At 50.7% G+C, this 16,989-nt stretch overlaps 2 protein-coding genes across 4 annotated transcripts in view; both read left to right on the top strand.

Moving 5' to 3' along the window:
- TARS2 (threonyl-tRNA synthetase 2, mitochondrial) overlaps nucleotides 1-6,695 on the top strand; it is a 17,569-nt gene extending 10,874 nt beyond the window's left edge. The window contains exons 10-15 of the mRNA XM_023519408.1: nucleotides 162-274; nucleotides 2,551-2,651; nucleotides 3,130-3,231; nucleotides 3,644-3,716; nucleotides 4,981-5,095; nucleotides 6,317-6,695. Of these exons, the coding sequence (XP_023375176.1) occupies nucleotides 162-274; nucleotides 2,551-2,651; nucleotides 3,130-3,231; nucleotides 3,644-3,716; nucleotides 4,981-5,095; nucleotides 6,317-6,465 (653 nt within the window). The 3' untranslated portion in view covers nucleotides 6,466-6,695. The remainder of the gene's footprint in view (nucleotides 1-161; nucleotides 275-2,550; nucleotides 2,652-3,129; nucleotides 3,232-3,643; nucleotides 3,717-4,980; nucleotides 5,096-6,316) is intronic.
- Nucleotides 6,696-7,118: 423 nt separating this feature from the next.
- ECM1 (extracellular matrix protein 1) lies at nucleotides 7,119-12,780 on the top strand. Of its 3 annotated transcripts, none has more exons than XM_012811766.2 (11): nucleotides 7,119-7,310; nucleotides 8,677-8,739; nucleotides 8,952-9,053; nucleotides 9,204-9,284; nucleotides 9,385-9,465; nucleotides 9,786-9,839; nucleotides 10,136-10,458; nucleotides 10,723-11,097; nucleotides 11,582-11,802; nucleotides 11,963-12,050; nucleotides 12,464-12,780. In XM_012811766.2, the coding sequence occupies exons 1-11, from the start codon at nucleotides 7,241-7,243 to the stop codon at nucleotides 12,692-12,694; spliced, it is 1,689 nt and encodes a 562-aa protein (XP_012667220.1). In that variant the 5' UTR covers nucleotides 7,119-7,240; the 3' UTR covers nucleotides 12,695-12,780. The 3 variants fall into 3 exon arrangements, with proteins under 3 accessions (XP_012667220.1, XP_012667219.1, XP_023375195.1); XM_012811765.2 differs by having other exon boundaries at nucleotides 9,382-9,465; XM_023519427.1 differs by lacking the exon at nucleotides 9,204-9,284 and having other exon boundaries at nucleotides 7,120-7,310; nucleotides 9,382-9,465.
- The last annotated feature ends 4,209 nt before the right edge of the window (nucleotides 12,781-16,989 follow it).

Raw genomic sequence — 16,989 nt, 5'->3', positions numbered from 1 at the left:
TGGTTGCAGCCGTCATTGTTCTTTTGGCGGGTCCAGGCTGGGGATTTGAACCCGCCACCTTAGGTGTACGTGGCTGGCGCCTTAGCCGGTTGAGCTATAGGCGCCGAGCCTGAGGGGTTGTTTGTTAGGGAATAGAGAGATGTGTTACTATGAAGTCTAAGGTAATATACTCTTCCTTGTCTCAATCCCCTTACAGGTCCTTCAGCGGGCTCTGGAGGAATTTGGAGAACCCTGGGATTTCAACTCTGGACATGGTGCTTTCTATGGGCCTAAGGTAAGCTGGCAACACTAGTTATTGCTTTATTTTTTATTTCATTTTATTTTTGCTTTATTTAATATTTAATAGGTAAAAAGAAATATTTCTAAACTTATTTAGGATATAAAGAAGAAAAATACATTTCCTCCCCCCATAAAACTTGTTCTAGTGAGGGCTAAGGAAGGTAATAGGCTGTGTCAGTGCTGTGGGATCAGTGCTGAATAGGTACTAAGAGAATGTGTTGGGGCTGTGGGGGTCAGCATTACTCTGGGAGTCAGAAAAGTAATTCTGCAGGAATCACCCCCAAGTCTGAAAGGTGGCTCATTGTTCACCAAGTAAAGATGTGGTTCAGGAGATAACAGTGTAAAAGCAGAGGCAGGGGGTAGGGATGAAAACTCAATGTGGCAAGTTGGACCATTTTCAGTGAACTGGGGCCTGAGAATGGAGTCAGACAAGTGAATGAATATAAGTCTTTCCTTATAACAGCAAGAGAGAGTACCTAAAGGGGCCTAGCTTATCAAAAGAGAATTTTTAAGGGCGAGATTTGAGAATGTTTAAATGCTATTATGAGAGGAAGTGTATTTTGGAGAGAAAAATCGAGTGGGAGGAGTTACAGTAGAGGGAAGTTGCTTGGGAGGCTTGGGGTGGGCTTGAGAGCCCTTCCCAGAAGGGACTACCACTCCCATCATATCCAGAGTGGAAAGGCTAAGAGAAGGAAAGGCAGGAAGTTTTAAGTGTGGTGTCAGGAAGTTGAAGGCATTTTCCAATACTGTGACATTAGTTATCTTAATTCTCTGTGAGCAAGGAGCAAAATTATTTGCTGAAATGGGAGTGGAGGAGAGGAGAGTTGCCAGTAAAATAACTCAAAACTCTTACATGAACCATATAGGTAAAATTTTCAGTGCTTAATACTGCTGTGTACTGTGCGGGGGTAATTTATTCAAGTATTACTCTTTTATCTCACAAATATCTGTTCTAGCACATGATATTTATGAGGCTGCTGAATAAATAGTATCTGAAAATATGAAAAAAATAATGAAAATATGTTTTATTGGTCAATTTCAGCAGTAATACTAGGAAAGTAAAATATTTTCATGTTACTAAGAAGAAAAAGGTTTGGCACCAGGAATGTCCAACTTTTTTTCTGCTGCACATTAGAAGAATCGTCTTGGGCCACACGTTAAATGCACAAACACAGTGAAAGCTGATGAGCTCAAAAATGCCTGTGGATAGTTTTGGCAGTATCTGACACCATAGATAAGCAAAACAGTCCTCACATAATCCATATCCTCAGGTTGGATGGCCCTGGATGTGCTTAGGGTTACAGAGATAATAGGGATAAAGTGTTCATTATCTCAAATCAATCTAGTAAACTCTTTACTAAGATAACATTTTTAAAAGAGAGAAAGGATGGCTCGGTGCCCATAGCTCAGTGAGTAGGGCACCAGTCACATACACCAAAAGTGGTGGGTTCAAGCCCAGCCCAGGCCTCTAAACAACAATGACAACTGCAACAGACTACGCCTGTAGTCTGAGCTACTCAGGAGGTCGAGGCAAGAGAATCGCTTAAGCCCAGGAGTTTGAGGTTGCTGTGAGCTCTGATGCCATGGCACTCTACTGAGGGCAAAAAAGATTGAAGGCAGCAACAGGGATCAGTTGAGTCTCGAAACAGTGATTTCCATGGTGGCGTCAACCTCTGCTTTTGCATCTGTGTGGTATGGGACATGTTGGGCAGTAATGAGTGGTTCTGTTCCAGGGCCAAGGACATAGGAAGTTAAGGGGCCACTAGGGTCAGGTTTGCCCTGCAGTGTGATAGAGAATGACTGACACAGAGGAACCAGGGAGAGTGGGTGCAACTGCATGGGGAGGAGACAGAAGCAGGAGGAGCCTGCAAATAGGAAGGAAAAAGAGTGGGTAAGGGATCTGTGGGTGGAAGAGAGAGTAATAGGAATAATTGTGAGAGCTGGCAGACCGTTTTCAGAGGTACAGCCTTGGGGAAGATGATAGGACGAAGAGTGTAGCCACAGTATGGTTCCAGGTGAAGGTCTCTTGAGATGAGGAGCATGCAATTGAGAGGCCAGGGTATGGATGTCACCTAATATTATAACACCATTATTCAGTGGAATATCTGTTGAGTGGGTAAAGGAGAGTGCAGCAGAGGGATAGAGTATGTATAGCTGGGTGACCTGACTCTTCAGATAGCCTGGTTGTTGAGCAGGTTAAATGGTAGACCAGCATGTGTAGTGAGGGTGCTGGTTCTAGGTGCTCACATGCCTTCTTTCTGTCCCTTCCAGATTGATGTGCACCTCCGCGATGCCCTGGGTCGGCCCCATCAGTGTGGGACAATCCAACTTGACTTCCAACTGCCCTTGAGATTTGGCCTCCAGTTCAAGGGGTACAGAAACTTGCCCCCCTCCCCTTTCCCTCCACAGCCCATGGAATAGGTCAATATCACCCCCTTTACTTTTAACCTTAAAAAGTAAATCAGTCTTCTACACTATCTTTTGCCAGAACTGAATATTTCTTAAGAACTGGAAGGTGTGGTTCAGCACCTGTAGCTCAAGCAGCTAAGGCACCAGCCACATAGTGGGTTTGAATCCAGCCCAGGCTTGCCAAACAACAATGACAGCTACAACCAAAAAATAGCCAGGCATTGTGGCAGGCACCTGTAGTCCCAGCTACTTGGAAGGATGAGGCAACAGAGTCACTTAAGCCCAGGAGTTGGAGGTTGCTGCAAGCTGTGATGCCATGACACTCTACCCAGGGCGACAGCTTGAGGCTCTGTCTCAAAAAAAAGAAAACTGGAAGGTGACCTTGGATGCACAAATTGTGGTACTTCTGACATTCTACCTCCTCCCCTTTTTCCTTCCAAGGCAGGCAGGGGCCCTGGAGCGTCCAGTCCTCATTCACCGAGCAATACTTGGTTCTGTGGAAAGGCTGTTGGGAGTGTTGGCAGAAAGCTGTGGAGGGAAATGGTGAGCTTCTGACCCTGGATTTCTGTTCTGGCTCTCAGACTGGATCATTCGTGCTCCAGATCCTGTTCCCCTTCATATGCCAGCTTCTCTTTCCTTCTCAAATCTGCTCCTTGGGCAGTGCCTGTGGCTCAGTGGGTAGCGCACCAGCCCCATATACCAAGGGTAGCAAGTTCAAACCCGGGCGTTATGGTGGGCACCTGTGGTCCTCCCAGCTATTCAGGAGGCTGAGGTAAGAGAGTTGCCCAAGCCCAGGAGTTGGAGGTTGCTGTGAGCTGTGTGATGCCATGGCACTCTACTGAGGGTAGAGTGAGACTCTGTCCCTACCAAAAAAAAAAAAATCCGCTCCCTGCAACCACACTTGTGTCTATAGCCAGAATGAATAATTTGCCTTCATTTGTTCTCTCTCAACCAGGCCACTGTGGCTGTCCCCGTTCCAGGTTGTGGTCATCCCTGTGGGGACTGAGCAAGAAGAATATGCCAGAGAGGTGAGGAGTTGGGAGCAAAAAAAGAAAGCAGGACCAGTAGGGAGTCTGGTGCCCACAGTGGGTAGGAAGAGGCCGTCCAGGGTGGTGGCAAGAGCGTAGCACTTGGAGCCACAGGACTGGGCAACTGTCTTATGTGCTGAAAATCCTACATCTAAAAACAGACGAATGGCTCGGCGCCTGTAGCACAGTGGTTATGGTGCTGACCACATGCACCGAGGCTGGTGGGTTTGAACCCAGCCTGGGTCAGCTAAACAACAATGACAACTGCAGCAAAAAAATAGCCAGGCGTTATGGTGGGCGCCTGTGGTCCCAGCTACTTGGGAAGCTGAGACAAGAGAATCACTTAAACCCAAGAGTTTGAGGTTGCTATGAGCTATGATGCCATGGCACTGTACTGAGGGTGACTTAGTGAGACCCTGTCCCCCCCAAAAAAATAAAAACTGAAGGCAGTGCCTCTGGCTGAGGGGTTAGAGCGCTGGCCCCATATACTGAGGGTGGAGGGTTTGAACCCAGCTCCAGCCAAATGTAACAAAAATTAGCTAGGCAACAAAAAATAGCTAGGCGTTGTGGCAGGTGCCTATAGTCCCAACTACTTGGGAGGCTGAGGAAAGAGAATCGCCTAAGCCCGGGAGTTGGAGGTTGCTGTGAGCTGTGATGCCATGGCACTCTACCCAGGGTGACAGCTTGAGGCTCTGTCTCAAAAAAAAATAAAATAAAAAATAAACAGAAACAGTGCTCTGTTTGGGCAGTGCCTGTGGCTCAGTGGGTGCCCAAAATAAAATAAACAATGCTCTGTTGCAAAAAAGTGCAACAGAGCACTTCCACCAAAGTGGGCTTGGTGGAATGTCAGCTTCATTTTTCCTTCCTAGAGAGAATTGACAGGGCAGTTCCAGAGTTGAGTAGCTGGTTAGGTAGAGTGGTGGCTGGAAGCAGGCAAAGTCCAGGGAGTAAGTAGCTGAGGGCTCATCTCCAGTAAGAAGCAGACGGAAAAGTTGTGGGCTGAGCAGCGCCTGTGGCTCAAGGAGTAGGGTGCCAGTCCCATATGCCAGAGGTGGTGGGTTCAAACCCAGTGCTGGCCAAAAAAAAAAAGTTGTGGGCTTAGGGATGGGGAGGAGGCCTCAGTGCAGAGAGGAGATCCAGTGGTTTGTCAGAACTAGACGGCACTGATGAAGGAGCAATAAATGGGGACTGAGAGTGCCACCAGACTGCTCTAGCTCCTCAGCCTTCCACTAGATTAACTTCAGTCACCAACCCTCTGTTCCAGGCACAACAGAGCTTACAGTCTGCTGGACTGGTCAGTGACCTGGATGCTGACTCTGGGCTGACCCTCAGCAGGAGAGTCCGCCGGGCTCAGCTTGCCCACTACAATTTTCAGTTTGGTAAGCAAATGGGTCAGCCTAGGGTCCCAGAGCCTATGTTCTCCTACCTGTCCTCTGGATTCTTTCTGTTAAGTCTCCTAAGGTTGGGTATCTGCATATTTGGGTTCATCAGGGCTCATTACCTGAGCTTGGTAGGAGCCAGGATTCAGGACACCTGACTCATGGAGAGCCCTATGTTCCTTCATGCTGCTCCACCTTTCTCTCAACCATTTCTGACCCTTAGGATAGTTTTAACCCCACTCTAGCTCTTAGTGTCTGTTAGGGTAATTAACCAAGGAAACATCAAGAGAAAGGGACAGGAAGGGTTAATAAGGCATTAATTAATTAACCTTGTTTATTCTAGACCTAGATGGAGGCACTAAGGGTTTCAATGGAGTCAGACCTCGGGGATGAGGAGAAAGGCCTTAAGAACAAAGGTCTGGCACTGCCATGCTCCTGTTTCTTTTTATTTTCTGGGGTTCAGAGCTATAACCCTAAGGCAAGGAACAGAAACTCCTTAGCCAAATTACCTGATTCTCCAGTTTTACACACCCCATTTGCCCTGGGAGCACTTGGAGCAGGTTGTGCCACAGTCCCGTACACACATGCTTATCCATGTTTGTTCCACCCCTGCCCTCTTCCCCTTCCTCTGATCACCACCCAGGCACGCAAATGCACACATGCTCTGTGTCTGGTTCTCCATTTGTTTGTCTTTGCCGGACTCTAGTGTCTCTGACCCTGGGCTCCTGACCAAAAGTAAGAGGGCAAGCAGGGATTGGAACATCTTCCCATCTCCTCAGGGTGACAGCTAAATATTTCCTTTTTTGAACCATATCTGGGCTACGTTCCCACCCTTCCTAAAGATTTAGGTCTCTTGGCTCGGCGCCTATAGCTCAACCAGCTAAGGCGCCACCTCGTACACCTAAGGTGGCGGATTCGAATCCCCAGCCCGGACCCGCCAAACAACAATGACGGCTGCAACCAAAAAATAGCCGGGCGTTGTGGCGGGCGCCTGTGGTCCCAGCTACTTGGGAGGCGGAGGCAGGAGACTCGCTTGAGCCCAGGAGTTGGAGGTTGCTGTGAGCTGTAATGCCATGGCACTCTACCCAGGGGGACAGCTTGAGGCTCTGTCTCAAAAAAAAAAAAGATTTAGGTCTCTTAAGTTTCTGCATAAAAAAAGGAAGTATCCCATGTGGATGGATTTGCCCTGAAATTCCTAAACTTCCCTTCCTCTTCCTGCAGTGGTTGGCCAAAAAGAGCAAAGTAAGAGAACTGTGAATATTCGGACCCGAGACAACCGTCGCCATGGAGAGTGGGGCTTGACTGCGGCTGTGCAGCGCCTGGTAGAACTTCAGAACAGCAGGGCCCCAAATGCTGAAGAAGTTTTCTGAGTGTTTGTACGTAGATGAGACAAAGACCAGCCTGCAAGAGCCAGTAGCTTCCAGTGACATGGGAGGCCCCAACATAACTGGCGGTCTGGAGTCCCTGAGGACCCTCAGAACTCAGTGGAGGCGTGTGTCTGCTCGCCTAGGGGACCCCACAGAGGGAAGGAGGCTCTGGCTATTTGGATGTAAGGAGAGTGAAACTAAAAAAAATAAACTTAAAGCTCTTGGGTATGTGTCTTCATCTCTGACTTCTCAGAGGAGGAAATAAAAGGAAGTTCTCTCTCTTCCTTTTGTCCCAGAAAGTTGGAGAAATTTAAAAAGGACTGTCTAGATCTCTTACAAAAAGCTGTCCTGTATCCCACTTCCCAATTCAGTAGGTTGTCATACCCCTTTTCCACAGAAGGCAGAGTGCAGACAGAGAAATTGAGGCACAGACTAAGGGCTCAGACATCTCTTCCTCCATGATTCTCTGAATCAGTTTCTCTTGGGGTCATAGGAATGCTCCCCTCCCATCACCCCCATTCTTCTCAGTCCTCTCAGGAGGCTTCAGGGTGACTTGGGAGGAGTGGCTGACTGGGAGGAGCCGCTGGGACTGAGTCATGGCAGGAAGCTGAGGAGGGCGGGAGATAAACCATATAAGAAGGAGAAGGAGCTGGCCTGAGGTTCACAGCAGCAGTAACAACAACCAGAGAAGCAGATTCCCAGCAGCTCGGCCCTTCCAGTCCAGATCTGCCAAGAGAACCCACCTGTGAGGTGGCCAGTGACCAGACTTTACCCCAGGATGGGGACTATGTCCAGAGCAGCCTGGGTCTTGGCCTATTTGGCTGTGGCTTCTGTCGCCTCCGAGGGTGGTGAGTAGTCAGGGGGTCAGCACTTGGGAAGGTGTCCCAGTCAGCACAGGTGGAGTCTGGGTCTAGGCATCCCAGACAGCTCATCCCCAGCAACCCTTCTCCACTTGGCCTCCCTCTAATGGGCAGGCCTGCAAGGAGCCTGGGACACTGGAGCCCTTAGCCAGGGAAGTGGGGGCAGGGGCTCCTAGAAGCTGCTGCCAAGAAACATCAAATTGGAGTCAAGTTGACAACTGTGGGGGTGGGTGGATTCAGAGGAAGGGACCTCTGCCAAAGAGGATGCCATCAGGTAGGATGTGTGTGGTGGGAAAAGGGCCCCTCAGGCTGCTCAAACCTGACTGGCAGACTTGGGAGCCTTGACTGAATCCTGTCTGGTGACAGGAGGGTGGAGGGGCATCCGTCCACAGACCCACCTTCTACCTAGCACATATGCTGTTATCTATTTTTTTCTAGCTTCTCTTTTTTTAAATTTTATTTATTTTTATTATTAAGTCATATACACATAGATGATATGCTATTTCTTTTTCATTTTGTTTTCTTACTTGTTTCGCCTTTGCTCACAGAGCCACTGATCTTTATCTGCTTTGATGCCTGAACAATACAAGGAACTCCTGAGAGAATTTTGAGAGAATGTCAATAGGTCTAGTTTGTATCTCTGTAAAGCCTTTGTTCCTGTCTTTTGTGCCTATAGATCCACTACAAGTAACTCCCTTCCCTGTGCCTGTCACAGTCCCTCAGGTCCTAAATTGAGACCTAAACTAAGGAGGTTAAGTTTGAGACTAACTGAAGGAGAGACACTTCAACTTCTAGATGGACTCCTTGTCAGAAAGATGTCCAAAAACATTTCTAGGGCCTAGGGTGGCACGTGTGGCTCAAAGGAGTAGAGCACCGGCCCCATATACCAGAGGTGGCAGGTTCAAACCTGGCTCCGGCCAAAAACTGCAAAAAAAAAAAAAAAAAAAAAACATTTCTAGAGCCTGGAGGAGGAGGGGAGGTGGGCAGGTGAGGTTTCAACCAGCTCGAGTCCAGACATTTTCCTCTGAAAGCCAGAGAAACCTCACTGCAGAGGCTAAAGTGGAAAACCATCCAAAATTCCCAGGGGAAAGACACCAGCAGAGGAAATTAGGGCCTCCCTCCTTAATAATTCCCTTTAGGCCCAGCCTCTGAACCAGGTAGAGGCAGAGCTACAGAATATCACAGGCTTTGTCAGAACCTAGGAGGGTTTGCGGGTAGGGGCCACAAGACAGGTCCACATGAAGGATTCTCATGTCTCAGTTGTTTGTCCTATACTCTTGGCCTCCCCAGCCCTTGTTCAGGGTCAGGAAAGGGACCCCCATAATTGTCCCTGACTTGCCCTTCCTCCCTCCAGACCTCAAGGCTCCAGGACAGAGGGAGCTGAGGCCAGAGCACTTTATGCAGCACTTTCACGAAGGTAAATTTAGGGCCAGGCGCGGTGGCATACACCTGTAGTCCCAGCTATTCAAGAGGCTCCAGCAACGCTTGAGCCCAAGAGTTTGAGGTTGCTGGGAGCTAAAATGACTCCATGGCAGTCTACTGCAGGCAACAAAGCGTTTGTGGGAGCAGGATAGGATTGGGAGTCCAGAAGGAGCTGTGGGCTCTGACCATCTCTCCTCTTGCCTCTAGTTGGCTATGCAGCACCCCCCTCTCCACCCCTAAGCCAAAGCCTCCCCATGGATCACCCTGATGCCTCTCAGCATGGCCCTCTCTTGGAGGGACAGAGTGAAGGTAAGACCACCACACATCCTTCTCAGTTACCATCCAGGTTTCTGATCCAGCTTCCCTCCTGCTCTTCAGAGAGGAGGGAAGAGGACTCGCCCCTCTCCTGGCCCTGGCTAGGAGAAAGGGTGGGCTCCTTACACATTCCCCCTTCTGTAGTGCAGCCCCTTCCCCCTCAGGAAGCCATCCCTGTCCAAGAGGAAGAGATGCCCCCTCCCCAAGTCCCTTTAGAAAAGACAGGTGAGTGCTTGCCTATTCCCTTGCCACCATTCCACTGTGGGTCTTGCTGACACCAGTCTGATCCATGCTCCCTTGTGCCCTCACCTCTACCTTACAGCAGACCTCCCTCACCCTCAGGAAGCCATCCCTGCCCAAGAAGAAAACCTGCCCCCTCCTCAACTCTCTATTGAACAGAAAGAAGGTAAGTAACCCCATCTCCTCTTTACCCACCCCCATAAACCTCGCAGCCTTCCCCCAAAGCTTTGGAGCTAGGCAAGATGGTGGGCTTTGTCACTTACTAGTTGTGTAACTTTGAGAAAATTACCCACTCTGAGTCTTAGTTTCTTCATCTGTAAAATTGAGGGAAATACCTATTTTATAAAGTTATGTGAATAGATGACATAAAATTACATTTATTTTCACTCTCCTCTCTCCTGAGTTCTACCTTACACATGGGAACTAGCCAAGTCCCTCTCTTTTGAAGATGCCCATCCACATGACTTTTTCTTACTTCTTTTACAGTAGAGCCAGCTCTTTCACAGGCGGAAATGATCTTCCAACCAAAGCAGAGAGAGGGTGAGTGCTTTGGTCTGCCCATACCCTGTCTTAGCACTCAGGACCCTGGGCAGAGAAGCCAGGAGCCTGCGCCTTGGGCAGCAGCATAGGGCAGAGGCTAGATTAGGGAGGTGATGGGGGAAGCTGTGAGGATGCCACCCTCCCTACCTCAATTTTCTTTTCCTTTTAGTCCAAAAATAATTAATTTCCTCCTTGTTTCCCATATATCCTCCCAACCCTTTCTCCTCAACCTCAAATTCTTCAGTTCATACAGCCTTTGTTTATTACTCCACATGTTCCCCCACCCCCAATCCCAGGCAAGCCAGCTGCACTTGTGAGCCAATCCCACCCAGAACCTGAGACCTGGAATCCAGCCCAGCACTGCCAACGAGGCCGATCCAGAGGGGGCTGGAGCCACCGGCTGGATGGCTTCCCCCCTGGGCAGCCTTCCTCAGATAACCTGAACCAGATCTGCCTTCCTGACCGCCAGCATGTGCTCTATGGCCCCTGGAACCTACCACAGTCTGGCTACTCCCACCTTACTCGCCAGGGTGAGACCCTCAATTTCCTGGAGACTGGATACTCCCGCTGCTGCCGCTGCCGCAGCCATACACAGCGCCTGGACTGTGCAAAGCTTGTGGTAAGGACTGGGCTCTGGGTGGGGGAGGTATCCTTTAACCCCCAAACAGTGTGTATATGTCTTAAGGGCTAGTGACCTAGGCCTGGGTATGGAGGAACTTCAGGTCCCCTTCACTGGCCCTACCCTGGCCCCTGCAGAGTTCTAGGAGAGCAGAGGACAGCCACTACTTCTTGCATTCCTACCCAGAGTCCTTTCCTGGAGCCTGGGAGGAAGGCAGGAATGTGGACACTGGGCTGCCGAGCTGACCCACCCCTCTTGCTCTAGTGGGAGGATGCAATGACCCGGTTCTGTGAGGCCGAGTTCTCGGTCAAGACTCGAGCCCACTGGTGCTGCAAACAGCAGGGGGAGGCTCGATTCTCCTGCTTCCAGAAGGAAGCTCCCCAGCCACATTATCGGCTCCGGGCCTGCCCCAACCACCAGTCTGGTATTTCCTCGGGCCTCGAGCTGCCTTTCCCCCCTGGGGTGCCCACATTGGACAATGTCAAGAACATCTGCCACCTGAGACGCTTCCGCTCTGTGCCACGAAACCTCCCTGCTACTGACCCCATTCAAAGGCAGCTGCAGGTTCTGACCTGGCTGGAGGGGGAGTTTCAGCGCTGCTGCCGCCAGGGGGACAACCACACCTGTACATGGAAGGCCGTAAGTGGGCAATCCAGCCTGCCTGCCTGCCCATCTCCAACTTCTGATCCTGCCAGTCCGTCCATCCATGTGCCTCCCTGCTGTGAGCACATCCATCTGCTCGTCTGCTTGTGGCTCCATCCATTGTGTTCATCTTGAGCCTTCATACTACGCTCCTGGCCTCGTCTACCCATGACTCTGCACATGCTCCTGCCTACCGTCCATCCATCCATCCGTCTATCCGTCCAGCTCTAGCCTCACCTGACCCTCTCCATCTGCTGTTCCAGCTCATCTCCCCTGGTCAGCTAGGAACTGCATTTAGGCTTTAACCTTCTCAACCCTATGTATCCAAGCTGCCTCCTTGACCTCTAATTCTTTGCTCCCTTCCTGGCTCTTAGGGCCAGGAGCCCCTCATCTTATAGCTGGGAGCATTAAGGGATGTAGACAATCAGGAAAGAAGGGGCAGAGAGTTCAGGCTTCTGATTTCCTTGTCCCTGGCCCACAGTGGGAGGATAGCCTCGATCGATACTGTGACCAAGAGCATGCTGTAAAGACCCACCCCTACTCGTGTTGCCACTACCCTCCTAGCCCTGCTCGAGATGAGTGCTTTGCCCGTCGGGCTCCATATCCCAACTATGACCGGGACATCCTGACCGTTGACATCAGCCGAGTCACCCCCAATCTCATGGGCTACCTCTGTGGGAAACAAAGAGTTCTCACCAAGCAGTGAGTCTTACCCAGTTCTTTCTCAACTCTCTTCCCTTCTCAAAAACCTGCCTTCCAGGGTACCCTAGGGAAGAGCATAAATCATGGTGTGTCTCAACATCATTTTGATGCCAGAGGTTGCCCAAAGATACTGACTGCTGCCTCTTTCACCCCAAAACAGTAAACAGATTCCTGGTCTGATCCAGAACATGACAGCCAGCTGCTGTGAACTGCCATTTCCAGAGCAAGCCTGCTGTGCCGAAGAGGAGGTGTGTGTGTATGTGGGGCACAGTCTCTAGGCATGCATGGGCGTGGGGAGAAGGCTAGAACTACAGGCTACCCATTCTCTTTAGTACTTCAAACCGGTCCCCAGGAATAACAAGGACTAGTGGGGAGATATTTCTCTTGCCAGAGTCTTCATTCCTGACCTGGCCTGCTCCCTCTTCCTAAGTGCCTATGTACGCCTTCTCTGGGCCTCAAGCTTCTGGTATTTCCAGATGTGCACATCTGTCAGTCACAGGGAATCCAGCTGTGCAAGGCAGCCTTGCACTCTGTGAGCCCCCAGAAGTCATCCAGAGGGAGAGCAGAAGCTGATGGAAGAGGAACTTTGGGCACCCAAGTATCTACCATCTGACTTCTGACCACCCCTCTACTATCATGTTTCACTCTTTTCTTTCATCAGAAATTAGCCTTCATCAGTGATCTCTGTGGTCCCCGACGTAACTTCTGGCGAGATCCTGCCTTCTGCTGCGACCTGAATCCTGGGGATGAGCAGGTCAACTGCTTCAACACCAATTATCTGAGGAATGTGGCTCTTGTGGCTGGAGACACTGAGAATGCCAAGGGCCAGGGGGAGCAGGGCCCAACTGGGGGAACAAAAATCGGCTCCACCCTTGAGCCCAAAGCAGAATGAGTCACCCCAGAGCCTTGGATGAGGGGAACTCCGCCCTGCCCCACCCTTCTCAGCACTCATTATAGTAAACACCTCTTGGATTTGGAGTCCTCATTGTCTTTTTTTTTTTGAGACGGAGCCTCAAGCTATCCCCTTGGGTAGAGTGCCATGGCATCTCAGCTCACAGCAACCTCTAACTCCTGGGCTCAAGCGAGTCTCCTGCCTCAGCCTCCCAAGTAGCTGGGACCACAGGCGCCTGCCACAATGCCTGGCCATTTTTTGGTTGCAGCCATCATTGTTGTTTGGCGGGCCCGGGCTGGGGATTCGAACCCACCACCTTAGGTGTATGTGGCTGGCGCCTTAGCAGCTTGAGCCACAGGCGCCGAGCCAGTCCTCATTGTCTTTACCACACACCAAACACACAACCTCAGTCTGCCTGGATTTCTTTCGGGGAACTGGGCAGATGTCCCATAGGCTGGGTGCTAAGACCATAACTAAAGGGCTTGATTTCACTATTTGTCATCTTAAATTTATTCAAACATCTTAAAAGGAGTGCCACCTTGTTAGCTGGCTATCAGGATTCAAGGTGAAATGGATCGAGTGCATAGCCTCGGTGAGCCTCCCCACCCCACCCCCCCAAATGCCACAGCTGATTCGGCTCTGCATCTGTAGCATAGTGGTTATGGCACCAGTCATATACACCAAGGGTGGTGGATTCAAACCCAGCCTGGGCCAGCTAAACAACTGCAACAACAACAACAGCAAAAACAGCCGAGCATTGTGACGGGTGCCTGTAGTCCCACTACTTGGGAGGCTGAGGCAAAAGGATTGCTTAAGCCCAAGAGTTGGAGGTTGCTGTGAGCTGTAACGCCATAGTACTCTACCGAGGGCAACATAGTGAGAGTCTGCCTCAAACAAAAAACCAAACAAAACAAATGTTACAGCCCATACTTGTTTCCTTCAACACCCATTTATTGAACTCCTATCTGTGTGTACCGTGCTAGGCTTGGGAGGGGTAACACATCAGAAACACACTGCCCCTTCTGTTCACGGTCCATGAGCGTAGCCGGTGCCCCACCCCCCACACAGGGGCTGTGAGCAGGGCCAGGGCCAGGGAGGGTGCCTGGGGAGAAGCCTCTGGCCTGAGGGTGGAGATTATCCAGGATAGCAGTGGAGGGTCAGGGACAGTTTGTGCACAAGCATCAAGGCTAAAAGGCTCTTTGGTGGCCCTCCTCCAGTAGTGGCTGGAACCTGCAGCTGGTCACCACTGCCTCATCCACAGGGTCTAACCCCCAGCAGTTTCAAGGAGAGGATGTGTTCGATCTGCAGCTACCCAGGAAGGAGCCAAGGAGCTCAGGTGGGAGAGCATCGTGCCCGTGCTAGAGGGAGGGGACAGTGGCCCCAGTGCTGAGCTGGAGCAGAGGGTGGCGGTGACAGGGAACTCTCACAGCTGCCCCCAGAAGCCCCCAGCTCAAGGGAGGAACTGACAGAAGCGGAACGAAGACTCGGGTCCAGACAGACCAGTCCTCTAAGACCGGGGCCAAGACAACGTTCCAGAAAGCGGGACTCCTCCAGCCCAGTTCTGGCGTAGAGGGTGAGCTGAGGACCGCAGTCCTGCCCCAGCCAAGGACAAGCTGGGCCTTAGTAGCTCTCAAAACGACACCCGCGGCTCTCGCCTCGTCTCCTCACAGACTTCTATTGATTCTTATTTACTGGGGGCCGGCTGGCTGCGTCTAAGCAGCTCCGGAACAAACCTGCCGAGCCGCCAGACCCAAGCTAGCGGCGCCGCGCCCCTCCCCCTGGGCGCCCGCGGCTCACGCGTCACGTGCTCGAGGCCGCCTCTGCGCCTGCGTGGGCGTCGGCAGGGCGGAGCTGCTTCTCCCCCCCGCGCGCCCCACTGGTCCGGGTCGCAGCCGCTGTGGCCCCGGAGCCCGCCTTTTCAGGGCGGTCGGATCCGCTGGCGAGTGTAAAGCGCGCTGTCTCCGCCGGATTTCCTGGAGCTGCTTTAGGGCCGCATCTGTGGCCGGCGTCCTGACCCCTCTGGTTTGCAGTCTGCGGGGGAGGGTGGGGAGGGCCGCTGTGACCGCGGAATACTGAGTACGAGATAGACGCATCCCAGGCTGAGCTAAGGGAAGAGCCCTTTCGAGGGACCAGCGAACTGGGAAATGGAGGAAGTGAGTTTGGCCAGAGCCTGGAAGATGGGTACAGCTGTTAGCAAGAAAAATGAAAGTGTTAGCATTAACGGCAGGTGGTTGTGTAAACTACTAAACTATAATTTGTTAAAGTCAGGGACGGGGGGGTGAAGGAGTCACACCTTCTAACTAGTTGGACGGGCCAGGGAACGCCTCATAGAGGAATTCAGGCTTGAGCAGCCAAGGAAGGCTGTACAAAAGTCGGATGGATGCGAAATTCAGCTAAAGTAATCAAAGGGTCCAGCGTCCTTTTTGTGTTAGGCAGAGTGCTAAAAGTATTCCAGCTGTAAAGAGGACTAAAACACCGTCCTCAAGGACGTTAGTCTCTGGAAACTTGAGTATCTCAGAATTCCGTGAGAGCCACCCAGCCTGACCTTCAGGGAGGTCTTCCTGAAGGAGGCAGTGACTTGGGATTGTGGTTTTCTTTTTTTACTTTATTTTATTTTAGGGACTGTGGTATATTTCAAGAATGTTCCCCGCATCAGCTGGACGTCGTGTCACACAAATGTAGTCCCAGCTACTGCGGAGGCTGAGGCAGAAGGATCCCTCGAGCCCAGTAACTTGGGGTTGCTGTGAGCTAGACTGACACCATGGTACTCTAGCAGGGACCTCAGAGCGAGATTCCCACTCAAATAATAATAATAAAGAAAAAAAAAAAAAGAAATATGCCACTCCTGTGGGGGAATAGCTAAACATGAAGTTGTAAATTTAGGCTTAGCCTTGCTTTCTGGAAAATCTTGAAGAACCTTACAAGTCATGCCAACCGGAGGATATGCACCTTTGAAGGATTATGAAGGAAAAACAATATGAACATTTTTTTTTAAGACCCATTAGGTGGATAGACAAACAGGAATAGATGAGGGGAGGGATGGGGATCAGTTCAGAGGTTAAAATTGTAGAAGTTCTGAGACTCTGAACTTTGTTAATGGTAGAGGGAATGAAGCAGGAAAGGACATTTTAAAAACCTAGTTAAGAGGGGCAGCACCTGCAGCTCAGCTGGCAGAGCGCTGGCCCCATATACTGAGGGTGGCAGATTCAAACCTGACCCCGGCCAAACTGTAACAACAAAAAAATAGCTGGGTGCTGTGGTGGGCACCTGTAGTCCCAGCTACTTAGGAGGCTGAGGCAAGAGAATCGCATAAGCCCAGGACAGTTGGAGGTGGCTGTGAGCTGTGACACCATAGCACTCTACTGAGAGTGATAAAGTGAGATTCTGTCTCCAAAAAAAAAAAAAAAAAACCTAGTTAGGAGATGGGATTCTTTAGCTTTAAAAAGCTATTTAGGGGCTCAGCACCTGTGGCTCAAGTGGCTAAGGTGCCAGCCACGTTCGAATCCAGCCTAGGCCGGTCAAACAACAATGATGGCTGCAACCAAAAAATAGCTGGATGTTGTGACAGGCGCCTGTGGTCCCAGCTACTTGGGAGGCTGGGAGTCTCAAGGAGACTCACTTGAGCCCAGGAGTTGGAGGTTGCTGTGAGCTGTGATGCCAGCACTCTACCCACGGGAACAGCTGGAGGCTCCTGTCTCAAAAAAAAAAAAAAAAGCTATTTAGGAGATGAGAGAAGTTCCCCAAGAACGTCATTGCTTGGGGAGCTGTCTAGGAGGACCCCCACTTTCAGGCTTGAGTAACTAAAGCACATGTTGTTATGGACAGAATGTATGCCCCCAAATTCATATGTTGAAATCTTAACACACACACACACACACACACACACACACTAGATGGTATTAGGAAGTGAGGCCTTTGGGGAATGGATTCTAGGGAACTGAGTGTGAATGGAGGTGAAGAAAGGGAGTAGCTTGCTCTTTAAGTGTACTTCCGAGGCACAGTGGCTCATGCCCATAATCCCAGCACTTTGGGAGGCCAAGGCAGGAGGATTGCTTGAGGCCAGGAGTTTTGAGACCAGCCTGGGCAACATAGTAAGACCCTACCTCTACAAATTAAAAATTAGCCAGGTCTGGTGTCACATGCCTGTAGTCCCAGCTACTTAGAAAGCTGAGGTAGGAGAATCACTTGAGCCCAGGAGTTGAGGCTGTAATGAGCTATGATAACACCAGGCAACAAAGTGAAACCTTGTCTCAAAAATAAATGATTAGGCTCGGCGCCTGTGGCTCAAGTGGCTA

The sequence above is a fragment of the Otolemur garnettii genome, unplaced genomic scaffold (genome assembly GCF_000181295.1).
Source record: "Otolemur garnettii isolate 467f Iridium unplaced genomic scaffold, OtoGar3 scaffold00174, whole genome shotgun sequence".
Taxonomy (NCBI): Eukaryota; Metazoa; Chordata; class Mammalia; order Primates; family Galagidae; genus Otolemur; species Otolemur garnettii.
This window is presented reverse-complemented; position numbering and strand designations above follow the sequence as displayed.

Coding starts and splice junctions, on each gene's coding strand:
- ECM1 (XM_012811765.2), top strand. CDS start 7,241: ATGGGGACTATGTCCAGAGCAGCCTGGGTCTTGGCCTATTTGGCTGTG. Junction 10,459..10,722: donor TGGACTGTGCAAAGCTTGTG/GTAAGGACTGGG, acceptor CTCTTGCTCTAG/TGGGAGGATGCAATGACCCG. Junction 11,098..11,581: donor ACACCTGTACATGGAAGGCC/GTAAGTGGGCAA, acceptor CCTGGCCCACAG/TGGGAGGATAGCCTCGATCG.